The 26269-nt window shown below is 37.9% G+C and overlaps 1 protein-coding gene across 4 annotated transcripts in view; it reads left to right on the top strand.

Annotated features, from left to right (window-relative positions):
- The first annotated feature begins 3143 nt into the window (after positions 1-3143).
- LOC132156820 (adhesion G protein-coupled receptor B3-like) overlaps positions 3144-26269 on the top strand; it is a 164031-nt gene continuing 140905 nt past the window's right edge. For 3 of the 4 annotated variants that reach the window (XM_059565858.1, XM_059565857.1, XM_059565855.1), the window contains exons 1-2: positions 3147-3618; positions 5362-6127. In XM_059565858.1, the coding sequence (XP_059421841.1) occupies positions 5377-6127 (751 nt within the window). In that variant the 5' untranslated portion in view covers positions 3147-3618; positions 5362-5376. Of the gene's footprint in view, positions 3619-5361; positions 6128-26269 lie in introns of all 4 variants that reach the window. The other variant, XM_059565856.1, reaches the window with a different exon arrangement.

Raw genomic sequence — 26269 nt, 5'->3', positions numbered from 1 at the left:
GTTTTCATTATGGTTCCCTTTGGCTGCAACTTAGACCTTATTTTTATTTAATTTTCTCGAGTTGTAATGGAGTTACAGCAGAAAATAAATGGTTGCACTGGGTTATTGCATTATGACTGACTCTTAAGGCTCATCAACTTGCAGTCTACACTCTATGTGAGTTGCTGAAAAAATATAGCCTCCTATACACAATACACAATTAGACAGGGTGGGGTGTTTCTAATCCTGTTGTGAGGAGCTGGGTTATTGTTAGATGTGGTGAACTTTCATTATAAGTTGTCAACAAGGTAAACACATATCAACACTTGGCATACAGAATTCAACAAAGCTACTGTAATAATAAAAACTCCATAATCATCGGGAAGAAGGAGACGGGAACCGGCAGACAATCAAAATGCAACTTTAATAATCACAAAATAAACAAAACAGCGCATCAGCCCCTCACGGACGACTGATGCGCACAAAATGAAACCAAAACATAAAATAAAGCCCAGGCCTGGTCCTCTCTCGTCCTTCACTGTCGTCGCTCCCTTTTTATATCCCTCCATCTCCTCTGTGGGACTCGAGACCGGTGGTGGGTCGCAGGTGTCGCGGATTTCCCAATCACTCCACCGGCCTCACTCGTGTTCCCACATCCCTCGGCCCTGCCCCACTCGTCACAGCTACAAATCAGGGTTGTGTGCTAGTCAAAAATGAATTTTTAAAATGCATTTGCTCAAACAGAAAAAAAAAAGCATTACAATGATAGATTAATTATTTGCATATCTTTATGATATGGAAATCAGAAGTACGATTACAGTTTAGAGGGAATATAGTTTTTTTTGAAGGGTGTAAGTTGTTTTGTCTGCAGTTTTATATCACTTCTGATTCTTAGTGCCTGTGCTTTGACAGATTGCTACTGATAAAAATCTTTGTATGGACTTTATAGATGACAGCAATAATTGTGTTCTCTCTGTAAATGTGTGGTACACCTCCCGGTGGTTTTGCCTCCTCATCCAAGCCATTTTACACTGAACCCATGACACTGGTGGGACCATGATGCTGATTGGGCTGAAATAAAGTCTAAAGCCTCTAAGATGAAAGCTCAAGACTGTGGTCAGCTTTCCTCTGATCAGGTAAGTTTGATCTTTTAATCACCTTGTCACAGGCTAAATACATACAAGAAAGACTTGATTAGTGTTCATGAGTTTGTAGCTACCCTTGGCCATGCAGTGAACTACAGCCATAACTTAGTAATTATATGTAGCATTTAATCTGTGTGCTGCAAAAATATTACTGTGGGTTGCTCATATCCATTATTTATATAGATCTACATTTAAAGCCAGAAGCAAATTAAATAAGTTATAGCATGTACTTACTATGTTAACCAAACAAAAGATAGGCCTAAAGTATAGGCCTAAAATTTTATATTGTACCTGTTATTGTTTAGATTGTTTGGTGTCTGCTTTCATAAATGAGAACATTGGAAATATCTTTAGGCCTATTAATTTGTATGTATATAATTCTGTGGATGTAAAAAAAAATAATAATAATAATTGCAGTTTTACCAGAACTTTTCCGTAAACACTTCAAGTGCCAATGTTGTATCCTATAGCGGTGGTTCCAAAATCCTTGTCCTGAGAACCCCCAACACTGCATGTTTTTGGTGTCTCTCTTATCTGACACACACTTTTGAGGTCTTGGAGTCTTCGCTAATTAGTTTATGAGTTGAATCAGGTGTGTTTGAATAGGGAGACATCTAAAATGTGCAGTGCTGGGGGTTCTCCAGGACCAGGATTGGGAACCACTGTCCTATAGGAAGTAATGCCATCTCTTGTCTCAGATTCTCAAGATTTTAGTGAATGTAACCTCGGAGGACCTGGATCAGTATTAATATCAGGCTACTGCAATTTTTTTTATTAATTAATTAATTTCAGTATTCGTCTTGTATGTAAAACCAGCCCGGTATTTTTATACAAGTATAGCAGAAAATGTAAATGTAAATGTATTTACTGTAAATGTACATTTAAATAAAATTTAAAATACATTTACTGTAAATGTATTTCTATTGCCTGTTTATATATATATATATATATATATATATATATATATATATATATATATATATATATAGCCTATGAAATATTTTTACATATTTTAAAGTATGTTAAGGAAGTATTAAAGTAAGGAAGTTAAAGTATCTTGTTAAAATATATATATTTTTCAAACAGTTTGGTGGCCTATTGACAGTGTTAGATTACAAATCGGTCAGAGCGCCGATAGACTCTAGTTAGGCTAACCATAACAATAACTCGCAGCTCAATCTCTTGCGGTGCATCGCTAAAATTCCGTCATTGTGACTTGTAATGTTTACAACCACTATGTGGTTTTAGTGGTCTGTCACCGAATAAATTGACTGAGATCACCCTCGTACACGTCTCCAAAATACAAATGTTATTGTTACGACCATAATAGCCTAGATTAAAAATGTGTTTTTCAGAATTTAATTTTATTCAATGTTTTTATTAAATTTTTTTGACGAGAGCTTCATCACAATTTTATTGTATAAAAAATTATGATTTTCAAAGGACAACAAAACTTGCTGAACTTGGGAATCGACGTATATACATAGCCTAGGCTACTTTAGAAGGGGACTATCGTGGAAATTTTCCAGATAGGCTATTAATTATGATTTTGATGTTTCTTTGTTTTCAAGTCTGGCTTTGTAATTGCAGTGAGCCATCCGTAAAAATTCACCAGGAGATAGTTTCAAACTAAATATCATAGGTAGCCTAACGTTATATTCTCAGTGGTTTTTCTATAAACACAAGTTGTTAAATTTTTAAGTGCTAACACATTATTTTCTCTCTCTAGACCACAAAAAAAAAAAAAGAAAAATTCTTTATGATGGTGCGATGATGAAAAAGATTAAGCAACTTCACAAGTTCCTGTACACATCTCTCATCTCTCACGCAATAACATAATCCCCCGGAAACAAACCTCTAATGATTTATAATTCCATTGGCTTCTGCTATTTAGTCCAGGCGGTCGCAGAAAAGACACCGTGTCGTTAGTTCCAGTCCGAGGGACATTCATCTGCCTCGATTTTCCCATAGTTTCTATGTTATCCAGGGGAAGGGGGGTGAGATGGTGAGAGACGCAGCTCGAGACGTCCATACGTGCCTTATCTTAGTGGCAGTGACGTGATATTGCAGCTCCAGTCCTGAGGCTCGGCGAGAAAGCGCTTTCCATCTCACTCCACAACGAGTCAGCAGCATCCTCCATCCGTCAGGGATTGCGCTCTACCTGCTACCCGACCTGGACATCTCTTGAGGGACGGGCAGACAACGGCTAATGATCAGTATAGATTCGTAACATTTTTAACCCTCGTTCTAGTGTCTGATCACTTCTGTTGCGCTCTCATCACTTGGTTGCGTTGAGGTGGGAATAAAAAAAATTGGAGCGAGATGATGATCCAGCCTGGAGTCTAATGCATTTTGCTCATTGACCATCTTGTTGCTCTAGACTTCTATCATCGGCAATGGGAGATATCGATTCACAGGGGAGCGACACATTTAATTTCTAAAAAGGATGTTTCCAAGTATGTGGGGAAAATAGCCATAGGTTTCAGAGTGCAAGGTAAGACATGTAAATGTAATTATTATTATTATTATAAATAAGTCGATGAATAAAAAGGCTTGTTTGAACGACATTGAGATGGCCCTCGCCCAAGTTTATTCCTCTTCAATGCATAAACGAGTTAAAGATCTGAGTTCCATAGTTCATTCTGATTAATGCAATATAAACTACGTCAATATTTCAGAGGACTCGAACGTTACCAGGGCCAGTGTAAAGTTAAACGATGATCGACGAGTTTTGCAGAAAAATGAGAGAATCGAGTTTGGCGCCGACTGTATATCGTAAAATGCGTTTTGGTGACCACATTCAGGTTTGCACCCCCGAAACTGACGACTGAGAATCACGCTAGACTTCTGGTGTTTTGTAAAAGAGTATAAATATGAGAAGACGTCGCTGCAGTTTTTAATTATTTCTGTCGCTATGACTTTTTCTAATCTCTTCATATAACTGATCGTGACGCGACGCGTCAAACTGGAACGCTCCCGTAATAATCAACGAAAAGTGCAAGCGCGCGAGGCGACATCGGATGTAAAGGAAAAGTAGCGCGCGATGGTTGCATTGTGCGCCAATACTGTCTCCTTCTATGTAGTCGTGTGTGACCTCTGTGTATATTGCATCGAATGCGTTTTGTTATGTCATACAAGTAGTGCCGCATTTAAGGCGATTAAAGAATGAAAATAAAGGCTCGGTTTGGGAATGCTGTGACACTGCACAGCTGCAATGCCTGCAGGATTCATGCAAACAGGACATCGAATAGCTTTTCTCTTCTGCTGGATCTCCCTCTCTCTTTCTCTCTCCCTCTCCGCCGCCTTTCTTTCAGACTCCTAGAATATCTGGGAATTCAAACACATTTGCAAACATTATGATGAAATACATACAGCATATCATCGAGGAGACAAAGCCATTACATCGAAATCAAAGTTTTTGCCTCATGAAAATCATAGATTGCGTTCAGTAGTAGGCTAAGGGAATTAGATGTTGAAAGTAAAGCTGCTTTAATCCTTAGATCACCGACATTTTAGTCCATCCAGACAATCGGATATGATCTCTTTGTATTATATAAAAGACGATATTTAGTAAATATATGTGGGGTCTTTAAGTTGAATAGAAATCCCAACAGTGTCTGAGCAGACAGATGTGTAGATGATTATTATGCGGTCAGACATGTAGATCACTGCAGAATTGCGACACGTTACCTTCAAGTGAATAAAACCCAAAACGTTTTATTGTGCCACAATGTCTTTTTGTTGGTGACATGTAATGCCCAGCCTTTTTTTATTTTTCCAAACGAATGAGACGCTACTTAATATAAGGACCATAAAGCTACTGAATGTCAATGATCATTGTGTCCGACACTGTCACTCATTCAAACAATGTAAAGATCATTCAGTGTGTAATGATCATATCAAATGATAATTTGATTGCTAAATGTCATGCAATTTTATCCTGCCACAGCAGATGCCCAAAGTTATTACCCCCAATTTATTAAACACCACAAGGTGGCAATGTTTATCCGAAATGTGTTACATTCCCATGGAAAGGATCATTTGAATCTCCATAAAATCGAGATGGTAGTTTATGATTGAAAATAGGCGGTTCAAACGAACAATGTAGGTAAGTGTGTGTTTAACACAAAGCTAAATTGGATAGTTGTGAGATCTTAGACTGAAACTCTTTAGCAAAGCTTCCCTTCACACCACATAGGCTGACAATAAACGTAGTGCATCTCTGTTTCTCTTGCAGGCCAAATGACATAGGATGAAGGCTGTTCGTAATCTGTTGATTTATATATTTTCCACCTATTTCCTGGTTATGTTTGGATATACTGGTGCCCAAGATTTCTGGTGTTCCACGCTGGTAAAAGGAGTTATCTATGGATCTTACTCGATAAATGAAATGTTTCCCAAGAACTTCACAAACTGCACTTGGACGTTGGAGAACCCAGATCCTACCAAATACAGCATCTACCTAAAACTTTACAAACAAGAAATTAGCTGTTCTGAATTCTCTTTGCTGGCTTACCAGTTTGATCACTTCTCTCACGAGAAGATCAACGAGCTGTTGAGGATCAACGAGTCCATCGTGCACCTGTGTGATGACGGCAAGAATATTTATGTCTTTTTGCATTACGACAAAAATTTTGTGCAGCTCCGGCGAGTGTTTCCCTACGACTACAATGGATTGACGACGAAGAAGACAGAGGAGGAAGAAAGGTCTGTGGTGGAGTTTGTGGTTTTAAATAAGGCTAGCCCAAGTCAATTTGGATGTCAGGTGTTATGCACGTGGTTGGAAAACTGCTTGAAAGGAGAGAAAGCTGAATCGTGTGGAATAGTCTACGCTAAATGCACCTGCCCTCAACATTTAGGTGATGGGGAATCTGAAAGTGTGCTGATGCTCAGTAACGTGGTGTTGCCTTTAAATCCCCAAACCGAAGGATGCCTGACTCCTCAGGTGCGCTCGGCGCAGGTGTGCAATCTGAGCGCGGAGGTGCGGCGCCCGTCCAAGGAGGGTGAGTATGAACCAGACAGCTGCAGGCCTTTAATGCTGGAGATCATTTCACAGCTTAATTATACTGTCTTTATTTTAATACTGTTTATTCCTCCACCCTTCCACACAAAAGAACACCAAAACAGCTCACTGTGCTCTGCTACTGATGTCAATGACTTTTTTTTATTTGTTTGTTTGTTAAGTTTTACAACAATTTCTGGGTGTACCGAACATGAATGTCCTCTCTTGATGTATTTTATGTTTTTTTTAAGTTATGTCAAAAGTGTAACAACCTGGATGGCGATTAATTAATTACCTAATTCATGTTTTTTTTTTTTTTGGAAAAGGGGTACTAAGTCTATTGTATTTTTACATCATGTCATCTCTTTTATCATTTAATATAATAAACCGTTGACGTGTTTATTGGAATTCACTAGGTAATTCCAAACTTAATTCAATTCCTATATATTGTTGGAAATGAACAGGGTCAAAGCACCTGACACCATACTTAGCCTTTTGGCCTAAACTTAATTGTTATGCTGCTGTCAGCCTCCGTCAGTGAAAAGCGATCGGTTGTCCCTCTGCTGCAGCAACAGATCGCCACAAATGCCTTTGAAGGCATTTGCTAGCAATAAACATTTCTGATGGGGGGTTGATTCATAATGGACTTGTATCAGGGTTACCGATATTACAGCTAATTAACATCTGTAACATTTCACAATTGGCACAAGATAGTGATCAACATGGAGGCAAGGATGACCCAGCATACAGTTAATGGACAACAGCTCTCAGAGATGGTTGGCCGAGAATTGATGCTGACAGTCTCACTTCAATCCCAGCACAGTGATTCAAAAATAATGAATAATGAGGTAGCGAGAGAGGGAGGGAGTAAGCATCCTATGGCATTCTGGTTTCACTAGCTGGAAATAATAACCCCCCAGGGAGAAGGTGGCAGCTTTCCCGATCAAGCGGAACACGGTGCTTTGGAATTATCAAGGTTCAGTTGGGTTAAGAAGGCCCCCAATTTCGTTTTTCATCCTTCTTTTCAAATTAGCTTTATATTCCATTCCAAACTGTGTCATATTCCATTTACGATCTCGTAACTGAGAGGGATTTTCATTTGGTAATGTTTTAAATATGAATCAAGTTTTATAATGAAGATCAAGCCATTGATTATTTTGTTCCCCAGTTATTGTGTGAGGGTTTTATTATGTCACAGACTCTATAATTTATATCAGTCCTTCTGTATCTACTGTATGAATTCTTAAACGGAAGTCTCATCTCAAGGCATTTCAGTCATCATTATAGGCACTGGAAATATAGCTTTAACATTAAAAAGTAATGTTTCAGTAACTTTCAGCTATCTGCATGTTAAGAGGAGCTTAAATACTCCCTTTTTTTCTCAAAGATTACACTGAAAGCTTCTATTTATAGGGCAGAGGCTTTAGTGGATTGCTATCACAGGTTTAAAAGAGCACACAGCCCCGCTGTAGTGTCAGAATGAAGCTTCTGCCCTCCCGGATGAGCGTTCAGCAGCGCTGTACAGAGCGGGTCCAAAATAAATGGTTGTCTTTGATATCCCTCACGTCAGGTTGTGTGCATGGTAACAAAGTGTGTCCTTTGAAAGGGGCGATGAGAGGATCACTAAAAACTGGTTTTCTGGTTTATTGCACTCTGCAGGATGATATCCAGCAAGCCAGCAAAACATGAGCTTGATTATACTTTATGATAACAGTGTTTGAAATGCTGCCTCGCCAAGGATGAAAGTAAAGTGTTTTGAAATGTAAAAACGTATTAGACTTGCATAATGGATAATTATGATGCTGGTGCACATTAAATGCACTTGAGCAGGCATTAGCTGATTGCAGGAATATTGCAGCGGATTTATGGTTTTGTTGGTGTATTAACATGTTAGGTTTGTTGAACTTGGCCTCAAACAGGTTGATGTTTTGGACTATAACTAACAAGAATTTCAGTAAACAGATCTGAATCTAAAACAGCCAAATAGTCATTTGTTTGAGGGCACATCTTTGATCAGTGCTAATGTAACCAGGAAATGTTTTTATACCCTTTTAGAATGTTTGAATCTTTACATTTGGAGTTGGAAGTCTTTTTCAGTGTGGCACTTTTTGACAAAATTTGACAAGAACATCATCCACACATAAACAGCAGTGAAATCCATCTCATTCAACCTTTATACATACAAACTAGTGATTTCTGTAGAAATGTCAGGCTTTGCCTTGAAACTACGGTTGGGAAAATGGGATGCCAAGGCTAGTTTTGCACAGCAAGGTAGTCTATAAAGCTGCCAAAATGTATTCACAGCTCCAACACTCAAACTGAAATGACGTGGTTGTCTGATGTGACATAAAGAACTTGGAGGTGAAAAAATAATAATAGATGAAATGGCTTTGAATGAAATTATTCTCAAATGTTGACAATTTGCGATAAAGATTTTAAGGCATTTAAGCATGATTTAATATTTTTTCCCGCTTTCAAGTTATTTATATTCTTGATGCACCAATGCAACTCATATTTTACTTGGCATGGAGTTATTTTTGTACCACAGTCTTGTTATGGATGATCTTTTTAAGCAATGGGCCCCATAGGGCTCCTTGCTTTTGTGTGGTGGCCATATATGGGACATGCGGGCAATCCCACATTCTTATTATCACCAAGTGGCATTTCTTCTCTTTATTTCTGTATCATCTCCACTCCAGGCACAGTGACACTTAATGTGATGGCTCAAAGTCAAACGCTCCGAATTGTGTCTCCTAAATTAGTCACAAATGAAGCCCTGCTGGAGAAGATGAGCAACGTCTCGAGGCTGTGTCTCATTACTCTCTCTCTCTCTCTCTCCACCACTGGTCTGCCCTCAGACAGCAGTGGCCGTTTGCTCTTTTGCCTGACCATTTCTGGTGAAGAAACTTGCCTGACTGCACTGCAGGGTCCGGGCCCCTTGCTCTCCGATCTGTGGGGGAACTGAACTGTCACTTTGTGCAAACGACCCTTGTCAGGCCCAGGGCTCCAAAGCGTGTTATGGAGCAAGAAAGGGGAATTCGGCTGATGCTAATGAAGTGCATGTCCACAGTGTGTCAGTTTGTGCTGAGTCATGCACATGTGATAATATACACCCACTGGAATTTAAAATGTCAGATTTCAGAGAAGCACGAATGGTTACAAATGAGAATGAAAAGCAAGATGATTTGTTTAGTTTTCTCTGACCTCTGAGTACTAGGTGGATTGCATCATTGCACCAATGAATTATTTGTAAACTTTAAAAGAGAACACTGCTTGTTTATTGGTAGTTTAGAAGAGCGAGGCCCCTTTTATGGATACTAGGGGCCATGAGAAGCCTCTGCATCTCCACTGCATAGTGCAGCCTTTTATTCACTTTGGATCAGTAGTCACAGTGCATCATGTTCATCACCATTGTTCCCTCAACTTGGAGGCCATCTTGAATTCTAGTCACTTCTTGAAGAGAGAATGCGTGCATCCATTTTTGTCTAGTCTACTCATTTACGTGTGCAATAAGTTATTTCTGAATATAATATATATATATATATATATATATATATATATATATATATATATATATAATATCTTCCAGAGTAAAGGAGGAAAAAGGATGAAAAGTAGAAGGGATTAGTGATATCAGCTGAGAAGAAATGTTGTTTCAGAAGTTATTGTGAGTTATTGAATTTTGATACAAGATTACGAAGGTACCAGGATTATGCATTTATTTCATAAATAGGATCCATTTGATTTATTTACTGGCTTCAAGTTTCAGACTCTGATATAGGTAGGGGGGAGTGTTTAGCATACATCCATGAAAATTGCATTTATCAGTAGGATGCAAAACCTCTGTGGTACACGGGTTATTTATAAAGCTCATATCATTCAAATTCATATAAGTAAATTTTATTCTAAAGCCTTTTATAATGATGCCAGTGTTAGTTTTTGCAAAGCCAGCAGGAAAAAAAGTAATAGGCACTGCTAACTCAAAAAAAATGAAACTGCTTTATTATAATTGGAGAAACACTTTTGTCCTTTGGGAGTGGGGGAATACCATATAGTATATCACAAAATCATCTGTTTTTATGCACAGATGTAGCATGAATGTACTTACATACAGCAATCACAAGTCTAATCTAATTTGTAGGTATTTATATATATATATATATATATATAACATTTGCAAGTACATTTTTGGAAATACCCATACAATGTGGACATATTGACAGCATTTACATATGTTATAAACATCTTAAAAATGTAAAATATTAAAATTTGTTGCATAGTTTAGGAATTCTGGCTAAAGAGACAATTTTGTTTATACTATATTTTCTAGATTTTCTTTAAATAAAGTCAGCTTAATTCCATGAATTCAAAGTTTCTTAAACATTTGTACATCCTAGAAGTTGTTCAAATGTGCCTTACATTTATTGGTGTTCTGAATATTGAAAATGTTACGTTTACATATTGCTAATGAAATCATGTTGGACTGTCTCTTTATACACTTTTAACGTGGAATGATTTTGTAGGTGTAATGAATTAAACCCTCATAACACCGGGAAGAAGGAGGCGGGAACCGGCGGACAATCAAAATGATAATTTAATAACAAAATAAACACAAAACAGCGCACCAGCCCCTCACGGACGACTGGTACGCCCAAATAAAGACCAAAACAGAACTAAAAGCCCAGGCCTGGTCCTCTCTCGTCCTTCACTGTCGTCGCTCCAGTTTTATATCCTTCCATCTCCTACATGGGACTCGAGACCGGCGGTGGGCCGCAGGTGCCACTGATTTGCCCAATCACTGCCGGCCTCACTCGTGTTCCCACGTCCCTCGGCCCCGCCCCACTCGCCACAGTAGGGAATCTGAATTCTGTTAAATCAAATAGATTTTGGATGTAAAGTTTTTAAAATCATGTAGTTTTTACAGTCATTTTCAGGTTTTAGTTTCTGTGGCCTTGCTCTGTCTTGCACTGGTGACAAAGTTGCAAAATATGCAATAAGTTTATACAGAATAAATCAGTAAGCTTTTTTTCTCCTCATGAAAAAAATATGTTAGCATCCACATTATGTCTTTCGATTATACCTTTGAAATAGATGGGCCTCATGCAATGTAAGTCTCTCACTGTAACCCAAATGTATACTGTATATACACACACACACACACACATATATATATATCTGTGTGTGTGTGTGTATATTATATATATATATATATATTTTACATAAAGGAGGGACAAATGGAAATGAAACTGTGTGAAACAATCAACATTATCCTCTGAGATTTACCCACTCTTAATCCGGAATATCCCTTAAACAGTTTCATACAATTTAAAATATCAACTGCACATCTGACTGTTTCAGTATAGTGACTTCAGCATCCAAAGTCCATAAATGTTTCCAGGTATGCAGCTGCCATCTCTCTTTCAAACAATAAAACGCTCAGTATATTGTCAGATTGCCTTATGCTAGCAAAAATGTTCTCTCCTGCATATTTTCCGGTTGGACAGAAGAGCCATAAATGGGTGCATCTTGAATTTAATTTTAGTCTACCAAATTGGGCTCCTCTGTGTCACTTTGGAAAACATGAAGGGAAAGGTAGCCCTGAGCAAAAGTTTTGTAATTATTTGGGTCGTATATTCCACTGTGTTTACAGAGTCAAATCAGGTAGATAGCTGTAATAGATCACGTGGACAAACAAGAAATCCCAAGGCCCCACTTGTGATCTCAAATGTGTTGTGTATTTAAATAAGTGAGCACAGAAATTCACATTTGCATTTTCAGAACGCTGGGAGGCCGGTTTGGCCTGAATAACACGGTTCAGATTAATTATGTGATTTGAGAATATTGAAACATTTTCAGAATAGCTACAGACAAATCAAATGGGTTTCATTCTAAATGCATCTTCTCTTTAATCACCATTTTTAATTAATATTGATTGGCGTGAAGTAATATTTATGCAAATGACCTGATTTGCATTTCCCAAATCATTTCTTTCTCATTTAAACCATCTTCTTTGGTAGGCTTGAATCCTTTCTCTGCCAGTTAGTTACATCCCACAAATGTTTGGCAAGTGCATAGTTGCTTAGATTTCCTGGGAGGTCCCTGACTGCTGAATGACCATATGGTCCTTTTACTAGCATCATCATCAAAATTATGCTCTCATGGTGCATAGGAAAATTCATTGCTTCTGATTGGAGGATTACACTTTGAAAGGGTCATCAAATCAGCTTTCCCACACAGTGACTTTAGGGCATCAAAAATGCTGAGAACTGCAAGTGAAAAGCTCACACGGGATGCTCATGATCATTTCTTAGAGTAAGCAAAATTTTTATTGTCATCATGTTCACCATGTTTACATATGTTACTATTTTACCTTTCATTTTGGTCTTTTCAGACCTAACTTTCCAAGAGCTTTTGCAGTCTTATCATTGCCTCCAAAATATTTGGGCCTTCCTGATTATTCGAAAGTAGTTCACATCAAATCGATATCAGATTTTCTCTAGTTTTAGGAAGATTATGTTGGTTGTCAAAACATTGATATAAGATTATTGTTAGTCTGTGATTATGCAGTGACTTTTATTTCTCAGAAATATTTAATCTGAATTGACTGTGTAGTTAAAAATTACTATGCATACCGTCCATCATTGAAAATCAAAATTTTAAACTGAATCACTAGGTTTTGGGATTCTAATATTTTAAATATAATTTTTTTATATATTGTAATAATAAAATCTCCATAATCATCGGGAAGAAGGAGGCGGGAACCGGCGGACAATCAAATGACACTTTAATTACAAAACAAACACAAAACAGTGCATCAGCCCCTCACGGACGACTGATGCACACAAAATAAAACCAAAACATAAAATAAAGCCCAGGCCTGGTCCACTCTCGTCCTTCACTGTTGTCGCTCCCGTTTTATATCCTTCCATCTCCTCTGTGGGACTCGAGACCGGTGGTGGGTCGCAGGTGTCGCAGATTTCCCAATCACTTTTTCCCACATCCCTCGGCCCCGCCCCACTCGTCACATATAAATATATAAATAAATGACTTTTCCTTTTTCCCTGCACCCACAGTTTTAATTATAAGTACATTTTAAATCAACTTTTAACTTCTTACTGGCTTGATCATTTTTTATTACAAAGAAACAGTAAATTAGAAAGAAAAATACAAGATAGAAATATTTTTACTAGTGCTCTCTGTAATTGATATTGGAGCTCGCTGTATATATGATAACTATACAGTATAGTGATTGAAATTACTATTACCTGCTAATTTTCACATCAAAAGTCTGCCAGAATGGCTCTCTGTGGAGTATTTGTGAACAGTCTTTCTCCTGTGACACATTAAGCTGAAGCGTTTTAAAACACTCATTGATTCATTATGCTTTGGGCTGACCATGTTCAGTGGCCATGCTGACCTACCGTTTGTCACTGTCTGATTAGAAGATAACAACAAGCTCTGAACCTGAAAAAATAAACTTTGCATAAAAGTGCTTAATTAAAGTATTCCCTCTTTGGAACCTGTGAGGTCAAATTCTTTGTATCCTGCCGAAACAGTTACAGCTCTGTATTTAATGTTGTGTGTAATTTCTGCACTACTAGTGGCACAAGGTGGAACTGCAATGGCTGTTTTTAAATTACTTAGACCAGACACTCCTTTTTGTCTGATATTGGTCAGACAAATAGACAAACAGTCCCATCCCAAGTATATTTCAGGTTTATTTATTAAAGGGGTCATATGATGTTGCTAAAAATAACATTATTTGGTGTATTTGGTGTAATGAAATGTGTTTATGTGGTTTAAAGTAAAAAAAACACATTATTTTTCACATACTTGATTCTCCTCTATCCCCCACCTTTCTGAAACGTCGTTTTTATACAAGGCTCATCGTTCTGAAAAGTGAGGTGTGCTTGGTCAGCTATCCAGTGCTTTGTGATTGGATGAATTCCTCAAGCGTGGGATGGAAATGTTACACCCCTCACCATACTGTGATGACGTGTGTCCTAGCACCACAAGAAAAAAAACAATAAAATCCATTACAAACTTAAATTTGGATTATAATGACTTACACTGTCTTATTATGCGTTGTGTTGCGTATCGTGCTGCATAAACATAAAATCATGTCTGCATTTGTGATCTGAGTAATGACAAACAACAAGCGCTAATCTACACTGCTCAAAACTTGCATTTAAATAATCAGTGGCAAATCCTTTACATATGTAAAGGTACAGAAGTGCCAGACTGTCCTTCCAAATATTGAACTGCCCCACTTTTTTTAGAAACAGACACTGGTTTCACGAGTTCGCCTTGCAGATAACAAAGCAAGAAGAATAGTATGCGAATTTGGCATGCTGCCCAGGGAGAGGGCTCCGAGCCCAACAGTGGCCCGAACACTGAGAGCTACGCCCCAGAATGGGTCAACGGTGAGGAGTCGGGGTGTTGGAGGGATGCTAGAGAGAATGAAGGTAAGGCTGCTATATGATTATCTATAGTGGTTCTCTCTCTAGGTGGTTGGATGGATGGTGCGGTTATTGAAAGTGAATTGGCTGCATTGATTATCTTCGCGTGCTCCTCCCGAAATTTGTTAATAAAACATCACATTGTAGACTTATCTCTCAGGAAACAGTCCTCATCTTCCGTAAAATGCATTGCACACATATTTGGGAACAGTGTTGTAAATACAACTTATCCACTGAGTTCTAGTTGTGTCCTCTTTTGGATAGTTTCTATCCATAACACACAGCTTCTCCATAACATGGCGACGGTGACCACAGTAAGGATAAAAGTTACGCCCTCTTTCTTTGCATGAAAATTTAGGTGCCGTTATGCAGATCTTCCCACATCATGATGTAGACATGTGGGGGCGTGTTAGAATTAGCCATTTTAACTTTCATAAAGAATATCTCTTTAGATTTAAGACTTTACTCTTTCCAAATTTACAGATCTTTATGCACCAAGAGCTTGTAACACTCCAATGAGAAAGGAAAACTTGAAATCATGTCATATGACCCCTTTAAGTATACTTAAGTAAAGTTCAAGTATATTACTTTACGTAGTAGTATATTACTTTACGTAGTAATACTTTATGTAGTAAATATACAAATATCAGTGTAATGGAAGTATATTTGTAAGTGTACTATTTCAATACTCCTTGGGGCTAAATTGGCCCACACTCTAATATATAAAAGTATTATTTTAAGTATACCTTAAGTAGTAGTAAACTTTGAGTACACAACTAATTTACCTCTATGTTTTTAGTTTGTACTTCAGTAATACTAAAAGTGAACTTACAGGTATACTGAAAGTTTACTAATTAAATACTTGTAGCATTTTTTGTACACTTTGAAGTATAGTCTCAGTAGACTATTAGTTTAGTAGTTTTATACTGCAAGTATACTAGTAAGTTTTCTTTAAGTGAACTGTACATCATACTTTAAGCATGCCACTACTAGTTACTCTTAAAATGTAATCAAATTACTGATTACTCCTTTTAAAAGCAATCATGATATGATAAGTTACTATTTTCTCCATGAAATGTATGAAATCCCAGCATACACGCTCCCGATAAATATTTGTTATTAAAGCATCAACATTCACAGAACACTGTTATTTTTAACTAAAACAACCGGCTGCTGCGTGCATGGTTTGGCATGGCAGAATGCCAGCAAAGAGTGCTGCATTAATAATCTCTAAAATCTCAGTTCAATGCAATCTCACAAATCTCTGTTTTAACACAATAAATATATGCATAATGAATCTTTCTTAATGTCTACAATTTATGTGTTAGTGAGAAGATTCGTGAGCACGCAAATTTCAGCACTGCATTGCTCAAAGCTGCAAACATTTGTTGCAGCCTAAACCGAAACTCTGCATATGCTTGCACCTGTTAATGGTTTATATTGTATATTAGTTCATGTTGCTTTTGTACAATAGATGAATAACAATTTATTTGCTTTAGATATTTTATGTTTAGATATTTCTATTTTGCGAGAATCCCGTGAATCACTTTATTCTCCCGCATCCCACACACACGAGACTCTGTACTCGCCTATCAAGGGACCGGGTCTCTAATCCACTGAATGCACTCGACAGTGCTGTCTTACATCTTTTTTTTTTTTACAAACTCTAGATTATAAAACACTGCATTCTGTCATCAATGTAAATTGGAAGTAACATATAGAGACCTCGGCTTGTAACTATAGTTTAATTATGATTTTGAAAATTATAACATGTTAAATTACTCCATTACTAAAAAAGTAATCAAATTACTGTAACGCGTTACTAAATAATGCATTACTGCCCAACACTGCTGAACATACAAAACATCAAAATAAAGAACAGGGATTTGCTTGTAAACGAAAACATTTTATTCTAGCTTCATGCATTCTTTTTTATAAACACTTGAATGTAAAGTTTCATAAATAAAAAATAAATAAATAAACAACATTTTAAACAAAAAGATTGAAAAAGTCTATGAATTGGATTCAGCATGATAATCAAAATGTAGATGGAGTCAATCGATTAACACTCCAAAGCTTGACAATCATTTGTACCTCTTTGTGGGTCAGCTTTTTATTCCATAACGTTACACAGTTTTGATGCTGTTTTATGTCTGATGATCATGTTAGATTACTGCTTCGCTTGTTTTGGAAATTCTGTACAGAAGATGTGTAATAGCGCCCCCTACCATATAACAATGAAAACATTCTCGGAGCAAGTATGGGTCAAATCAATTTAGACTTTTTCGAAGAATAAGTATACTTAAATTTCATTTTAAATGTATTTCTGAGAAGTGCATAAAAAGTATATTTTTTTTGTTTAAAGGACGTATACTAAAAGCACACTTGAATAAACATATTTTTTGTAAGGGTAATGATTAAGACAGTGTTGCTGTAATGTGATGTTGCAGTTTTTGAAAATTCAGTAAGAGTAGAAATATTGTGTGCTGGTGCAGCTGAAAGAAATTTTTTTTTTAAATGGAAGGCAGGTGTGAAATTACTCATTTGTCACAAATTACTATTTAGTCACAGAAATTATGATGATGCCCCTGCTGAGCTTTACCAACACAGTGGCCAGTGATTTGTCTGGTCTTGCTTATAATTGTCCTTAGAGTATAAGGATCTGTCACCTATCAGTGATTTTTCTCCTATTTATTGTATTTGCAGTCAAAACTGATGTTTTATGTCTTTTTAGCAAGGTTTGTAACTCACAGTGGTCAACTACTGTTGTTTTTTATTGTGCTTTATTAATAAATTTTGATTTGATTTGATTGCTGGTGTGATAAAACATAATTGTCTCTGTGTGAAAAACAGCATTGGCAGTTAGATTATGACATATGATTTTGGAAGGAAAGCAGGTGGAGCAATTTTTTGTGTGTTATTTCAATTATTTAGACTTTTAGGGGCTTCTCAGCATGACTGAAATTAAGCTCATATTGTTAAAAGCTGATGATAAATCCTCCATTAATATTAATTTACCTCTGTTTATCTGAAACAGAAATAATGAGCACGTCCTCCATTTCACATTAGTGGGGATTTTTGTTCTTCTGGATCTCTTGGGAGGCTGCTCTGCATCTATTTGACACAGATATACAGCAAGTAATTCTCATGGAGGAGCTCAAATTTGTCTTTGTGGCTAACAATGGACCGCTCAAGGCATTGATTCTGTTCATGCACTTTTAAAGTTTGATACAGTGCAAGGTTATTTAGCTGATCAAAAAATATTTGGTCACTCGAGCCAATCCAACATGCATTTGATTCAGTTTTTATGTGAATAGCTTACAATAAGTCGCTCCAAGTGTGAAATGAGCTGAACTGATCTGTACGGACAGTGGATGGGTTTGAGCCTTTAGCTGGATGATTCATGGCCGCCTCAGACACTTTGTAATGATAATAGTGACATCCGCCGGGTGCTGATATCATTCTGAAGGAAAGTTTTTGTCATGCATAATATACAAATAATTCGAACAAGAGGATTTATGGAATGCGGCTACGCTTCCTGTTTAAAGTTTAAGACATTTTCTCTGTAGAATTATGATTATTAAACTAGCATTGTCTTTCTCCCTTCAAAGCAAAAATGGTGTGGATTCTTTGTGGATATATTTAGTGGATTATTAGTATGGCTGTAAGTGTGTGTGTGTATGTGTACAATTATATATACACACACATATATATATATATATATATATATTGCATCTGGTTCATGAATCATTTTGTTTTCTTATTTAAAAAGAGGTGATGAATGATTCAAATTATGTTCATGTTGTCTTTCATACTTCAAACACAGTGTCATGTGAATATGTGCTGCCAGTAATGTTTCAATTAAAATGAAGTGATTTTCTTTATCCTGAATGTATTGATGCAGTTTACATGTACTTTCATTTACTGTGATATTTTAACACCTGTGCCATTTTGGAAAGCAATTAACAAAACTACTCACAGCATGCCATGAAAATATTGTTGTATGCCTTGTTTTAAAGTATTTCATGCAGTTGTTTTCTTCAGCCTCATTCAATAAAACTATGCATATTCAAAGATTTTAGCGTTTCTCTGTGAAACAATACTCCAGCATATACAGTATGTGACAGTTCCACAGTCACAATTGCATGTCATAGCATGGCAATTACAGTGAGCATAAAATAAGCTTTTCCATTAACATCTAACCTGTATTTGAACCAAATGAGACTGTCAGTCACAAAAAACTGTTCTACTATCTGTAATATCCCAAAAGAGAAGAATGAAGCATCCAATGAGAGATAATTTAGCGCTGACATAAGAAATCAGTGTCAGTGAACAACTTCTTTTGAGAAGTAAATTGTGCTATTTTGGACATATGCTTGACAGACATTCCTTTGAGATCAGGCATGTGGGTTCAGAAATGTACATTGTTATAGATAAACCAGGTTATAGTGATAGTTGAATGCCCTTTAGAATAAAAGGAAGACCTCATGGGCTATTTTTGTTTCACCATTCCACAAGCTTAAGTACTTAGTAAATTGATCAAATAGAGAAAAGTACTCAAACTTAAAACATTTTAAGATTAAAAAATACCAAAACTAAATAGAAAACTTATTTTGCTTGTCTAGAAGTGCAATACTTTAGATACAACAAGGACATGAATAATTAGCATTTGAAATTCCACACTATACAACCGCACACTGTTATGAAAGACCAAAAATATACAAGTACAAAGATTTCATTAGTCTAATAAAGCATTAGAATGGAAACAGGCTTATTTTCTCCCTCATTATAATGTAGGATGCATGCACAAATAAAATTCAGTCTCCAAGAGAGAGAACATTCAGAAATGGGCAATGAGATTAACTGGCCTATTATTAATGTTACAGCCATAAAACAGTGATGTGATAGGACAAACCGCAGAGATGAGAGTGCTTCTCAAGGACGAGTCAATGGAGGGTTGGGCGACCGGGGAGAGCTGACGAGCACGCAGACTGACACAACCTTAGTCGAGCAAGGCTGCACTTTAAAGTCACCCTGGGCCGCCAAGTGGAAGCCCCTGAATACTTGACGGGGGTCGAGATGCATGTTTCAAAAGTGATTATTTTCCACGACATTCTCAGCAGAGTTATTTGAGGGCAGGGTTTGTTTAGCAGCTGTGTAATGTAATGAGAACAGAGAAAATGTGCATTTCCTTTCATGCTATGCCGTATTGAAATCGAAAAAGCGATTGTGTTTCACTTGAAAATCGAATTGAAATCGTTGCATCTGTCATATTCAATTGAAAAAGCAATTATAGGTTAGCGACAGTCGCTGCAAGTGTAGTACAACTCTCAATTAAATTGCCACTTTTAAATGTGTGTGTCACACAAGCTGTTATCAAACCATGGAGTTTTATAACAGGTTGTTGCACATTAAGAAACCAGTTAGGGTCCTGTTATGGAGGTTTGTGGCAAGTTTGTTCATTTAGTTCTTTAAAAGAGCCCATCAATATGTCAGAAAAAGCTTTTCCAAGACACTTTCATTTATAGAAGTTTTGCAAATTTGCCCTGAATGCATTTTAATTACTTCATTTTAATTGACTTCCTAGACAGTCTGTCTCATTTTGCTCTCTGTTAAAACATGACATTCACCGCAGAGCTCAGTAAGATGTTTCGACTTGGCCATAAAATTTGAAAGCCGGATCACTTTGAATGAGTTTCAAATGCAGAGAGGGAATTCGCTAGTTCACTGATAGCATCGTTTTTCATGCGCTATGTGTGTGTTGTTTTCAGGTTCGCTAAACAAGTTATGCAAATCAGGTAATGGCGCAAACATACCCACAAAATCTGAAGGCAATTTGCACGTTACAATTCCTGTTCTTGCGGGCTGGTTCTGAGTGCTTGTGGAAGGATGCAGCAGTCTTCTGCAGTCTGACTCCATAAATATAAAGGCACAAGATATAATGAGCTTAATTTGCATAGAAACAAGGCGTGTTTGTGCTACAGAAATGCAGATGACAATTTAAATAAAGTGCAACATCCAATGTTAAACTGGATTGCAGGTGGCTAAGATGCAGATTTCTCTGCTGAAGGGGCTGAAGTGGCACAACTTTCATCTAGAGTTTGAATCGGATGTTGTAGAGAGAGACTCTTTTTCCCAACTAGGGAGATAAATAAGAGATAAAAACAATTAGAGCGGAGATGATTTTACCTCCAAAAATGAGTACAGACACTGACCTTGCTCTGAGTTATTTTTGAGATCATTTCTCAAGGCGTTATTCTCTGACGTGTCATCCTTAAAGGAAATTATGATTTCTCTTTGTTCCCACGTGATTATGCTAACGAATGCTAATTTCATTTTCACCCGATGCATAAGCAGTCTCTGCTCGCTTTTACAATTTCTATTCCTTTGATTACTATCACAAGTAACCTTGGCATTATCTATTAGAATCATCTTTGATGCAATGGAAACTGGAACATGAAAGAAATGTCATCAATGTTTATGAAAAGTACTCTAATTTGGTGGTGTTCTCCTGTGAAATGCAAATGTTGCAATGACACCCTTGCTGGAAGTTGTCAACTTTGCTTAATCCTTTTATTTTTCCAAACGCCTTGGATAAATGTTAAATTGTGAATTTTTCAAGGCTGATCGCATTCAATTACAGGAGGAAGACAGGAAATCACCCGCTTCTTGCTTCAAAGAACTTAAATGCAAAAATCCCAAACTACTCAATTTTAATTTGTTTTGTTTACCCGCCAAAGACTCTTTTCTTAAAATCTGGTATAAAACAAAGTTTTTTTTATTTAATTACATTTTTTATTTTTCCCTCTCCAAAGATCCATATCTTAAAGTCTCTGATAAAACAAACATCTCAAATGCCCACATCAGTCTAACTTTTATTTTATTTTATATTTCATTAATGGAATTTATCATTATACATTATTATACATTATTATTACTTTTATACAATTTGCTGAAGTCCCTATGTGAATGTATGAGGTTTACTGTTGCGTTAAAATAGATAACCACCTTGGCATGATCACTGATTCTATGCATAAACATTAGGTAGCATGGTCATAATTTATGCAAAGAAAGTCATTTGATCCTTTTACTTCCATAGTAATGAGGCTTATTGGATTTACACATGCATTGAAGCCTTTAAAGGCAGCGATAAGAGAATTTGTATTGGCTAGATACAGTATTTTATACACATGACAATTTTCCCTTATCATGACTGCCAGAACTTTCAGACCAAAGCACAGCGAGGCGTCTAAAAGCAAGACGTGCCCCCTCCCACCTTTCCCACACATTGACTGAAACACTTTTACAATAGGTAACTTGATTACAGCATTTCAGTATTGCTTTCTGAATTTTGCTCAGATGGGTAAATCAAGTTCGCAGACTATAATAACTAAACTGCAGAGAATTCAATACATTCCCTCAATTACGGTGGCACATAAAAAGCTGCGACACCTCATGCAGTATCACAGAGGAGAGTGGAACTCAAAGCACACAAGTCATAATGGGATGTGACAGACAAATCTGAGGCACTCAGGAAATTTTACCCACACAAGGATTCAATAGCAACACCCCACCTGAGCAGCCCTTCTTCTCCTCTGCCCTCTATCTCGCTACCTCATTCTTTTAGACGACAGGAAGCTGGAGACAATTCAATTCAATTCAATTCAATTCAAGTTTATTTGTATAGCGCTTTTTACAATACAAATCGTTACAAAGCAACTTTACAGAAAATTATGTTTCTACAATATTTAGTAGTAGCTAGTAGTTTGTGCACGTTTGACAGGATTTTAGAAAAATAAAAATAATAATAATAATACAAGACGTAGTCAGCTAGATGATGAACTATCAATATTATTAATTAATAGTAATTATATGATGCAGTCACACATGTAGCAATAATTGTTAGTTCTGTTTGTTGATTCAAGGTTAGGATCATCTGGGGTCCTCTGAGGGTCAGCATCATCTCTTCTCAGACAATTTCCCAAATATCATTTTTTAACAGAAAGCAGGATTGAGGCAAACAGGTGATGGCACATCTCCATGTATACTTTAAGTAAAAAAATAATAATAATAAATCCAGCCAGGAACTGATATAGAAAAAACGTATTTTCCATTAGAAATGGTCATTATGTGGCTTTATTAATTGGCAATTGAGCAGGTTTCTCTCTGTATTTCACGCCGAGTGGTTTTTGTAGTATAGGATTTGCTGTTGGTTTTGGACCACAGCCTGAGCTCATTTTCTTGAGGGGTGGTTGAGAAAATGGGTTTAACTCCTTATAGCGGTTGTATGTGAGATCAAAAGAGTCTTTAATTGGTATCGTGTTCTTTGTGATGTGATGAGTGCAACATAATTCCTCCTTTCAAGCATATCTAAAGATAAAACGGAGTTTAGGTCAAAGTTTTTCATGTAAGAGTTTTGTAGTCTGTACAAGAGTTTTGTAGACTCTTGTAGTCTGTAATGCATTTAGTCTGGTGTCTTGGAGACGTAAATATTTAATGCAAGAAGTTGTGTTCGGTGCACCGAGCGATGGTTTTTGTTGATTTCATGGGTAAGACTGCAACTGGATCCTCCGTTACATACATTAATTTAAGTTAAAAAAAGTTAAAAAATAATATTTTTTCACGTATTAAAAGTCTATGTTCAACACGGCTGCACTTATTTTATAAATATAATAAAACATAATTTGGAAATATTATTGATTTTTTTTTTTTTTTTTTTTACTTTTGTTTTAGTGTATTTTAAAATAAAGAGACAACATTAAAATAATATAGCGTACTGTTTAGGAAGAGTGTTTCAAATCAGCCATTTAGGAACCATTTAAATTGTAACGGAGCAAACCAGACGGGAGAAGTGCGGATCCATATGCAAAGCTTTTATTGACAAGACATGGTCAGAAACGGGCATAGATCAGGTGATGGCAAACAGGCGCGTAGAAGGAAAGGCTAGAGCAGTCCGAGAAACAAGCAAGGGTCAGTCCACGACAAACGTAATCCAGCAGGGTGAGACAAGAGGGATAATCCAGGTACAAGCATGGTCCAGGCAGGGGCAAACAGTATCCAAACAGGGCTAAACAAGAGAGGTAATCCGAGGCATTCATGCAAACAAAAAAAGAACACAGGGAAACAGGCAAGGCAGGACTAAGACTAAACTTTAACCTCAAAAAAAGCAGGCTCCATGGGGTTACTATTAGATAATGATAGTGATAAGCGCATACAATACTCGGCAGCCTGAAGGTGTCTGAGTGAGTGTTTATATAGTGAGTGTAATCAGCATATTCAGCAGTGTCTGTGAGATCAGTGCCTTCAGCTCTGTGTGCAATTAGTGCAATGGGTGATGGGAACTGTAGTCCGGGGTGAAGTGCAACAGTGGGTATAGTGCCGGAGTCCATGTAGTGAGCGGGTGACCTCTGGTGGTGAATGGATGGAAGTTCATATACCAGATTCGTGACATAACCCCCCTCCCAAGGAGCGGCTTCCAGACGCTCCTACTTCACTATAATCCAGGAGGGTGGTGGAGCGGAGGTGGAACAGGGGGAGGGATGGAAGGCCAGGTCCACGTTGAAGTGGAGAGCACAGGGACTGAGGCAAGACCGGCAGAGCAGGGATTTCAGGGTGGAGCAGGTGGAACTGGGACCCACCGGGGCGGAGCCGGCAGAATTGAAGGCCACCGGAGCGGTTCAGAGAACCGCCACAGACGAGACAGAAGCCCACCAGGGCGGAGCAGAGGACCACCACAGTGGAGTCGATGGCACAGGAGAGCAAGTCTGGTCAGGTGGGACTGAAACAGAGAACATAAACAGGTTAATTGCGGCCTCCGTGACAGGGCAGGCGGTGAGTTCATGGAGGGCCTCTGTGGCCGTGACAGGACAGACGGGGAGTCGGTGGAGGGCCTCTATGGCCATGACAGGATAGGACGAGAGTTCTGGAAGTTCAGCTGAGACGTGACTAGGCTCTGGGAGTTCGGCTGAGACGTGACTAGGCTCTGGGAGTTCGGCTGAGATGTGACTAGGCTCTGGGAGTTCGGCTGAGACGTGACGAAGCTCTGGTAGATCCGTGGTGATTAAACTTAGTTCATGAAGATCAACTGGGACCTGACTTAGTTCATGAAGATCAACTGGGACTTGATTTAACTCACGGAGGTCAATGGTGACTTGACTTTGCTCATGAAAATCATTGGTGACTTGACTTTGCTCATGAAGATCATTGGTGACTTGACTGTGCTCATGAAAATCATTGGGGACTTGACCTTGCTCATGAAGATCATTGGGGACTTGACCTTGCTCATGAAGATCATTGGGGACTTGACCTTGCTCATGATGATCATTGGGGACTTGACCTTGCTCATGAAGATCCATGGTGACTTGACTTTGCTCTGGGAAATCAACAGGAACCTGATCAATGGGGACCTGACTTGACTCATGAAGTTTAACTGTTGTTTTACTTGACTCTTGGGTGTTAGAGGTGACTTGACCTGACTCTGGACGGTCAGCAGTGACTTGACCTGACTCTGGACGGTCAGCAGTGACTTGACCTGACTCTGGACAGTCAGCAGTGACTTGACCTGACTCTGGACGGTCAGCAGTGACTTGACCTAACCATGGACGGTCAGCAGTGACTTTACCTAACCCTGGACGGTCAGCGGTGACCTGACTAGACTCTGGGAAATCAACAGAGACCTGATCAACGGTGACCTGACTAGGTTCTGGGAAATCAACAGGGACCCGATCAATGGTGACCTGACTAGGCTCTGGGAAAACAACAGGGACCTGATCAACGGTGACTTGACTAGGCTCTGGGAAAACAACAGGGACTTGATCATCGGGGACCTGACTTAACTCTGGGAAGTCAACAGGGAACAGACTTGACTCATGAAGTTTAACTGTTGTTTTTCATATTGCCAAAAAAGACATGTTTATCTATGTGTAAAATATTGTCGGATTGTATGTCATGTACCAAATGATAAAATTTTAAATATGTTAGTAAATTTAAAAGATAGACTAAGGTCCACTAAGGTCCTCTGTGGTATGGTGTTCTCATTGGGTGCAGAGGGAGGGGTTGCTCACGCTCTGTGAAGTAAAGCGACAGCGCTGATATGTAGTTTAGTGTTTATCTCAAGGGGACGAGTGTGTGAGAGCAAGACTGTGATCTTAGTTATCAGCACATTTACTTGTAATTGAATCTGCCTGTTACCTCATCAGCTGGTCTCTAGCAAAATCGCTCAGACACACACAAACACACACACAGGCACAAGTTGAGCTCTGTTAGTCTGGTTAAATATCGGTATGCACTGAATAAACTTGCTCCCCATTGCCACTGGGCCATAGAGACAATTTAACATTTAGCAGGTACATGGCATGCCTCATTCAGACACTAATTTGTATTTTACTCTGAGTTGTCCAATGTGTCTTTCTGTGTACAAATGAACAGAAATCCTGCATTTTTCTCTTTTTACTCACTAGCACAATGTATTTATCCCTCAGAGCAAAGCAAATGAAAAGGTAAATACGATTCGCAATTATATCTCACAACTGCATGTGTGATCTATAAATGCATTTACAGTATGTCTCCTTTGAGCAGCATTAAACAGTTTGTGTAAAGACACATAAATAACACTTTAAAAATGCATCTGTGCCACCTTTGCTGTGTAAATTTGCCACTTTATGTCTCATCATTGTGATTTTATA

The sequence above is a fragment of the Carassius carassius genome, chromosome 14, assembly GCF_963082965.1.
Source record: "Carassius carassius chromosome 14, fCarCar2.1, whole genome shotgun sequence".
Classification (NCBI taxonomy): domain Eukaryota; kingdom Metazoa; phylum Chordata; class Actinopteri; order Cypriniformes; family Cyprinidae; genus Carassius; species Carassius carassius.
The sequence above is the reverse complement of the archived record's forward strand: the minus strand, read 5'-3'. Positions and strand labels throughout refer to the sequence as shown.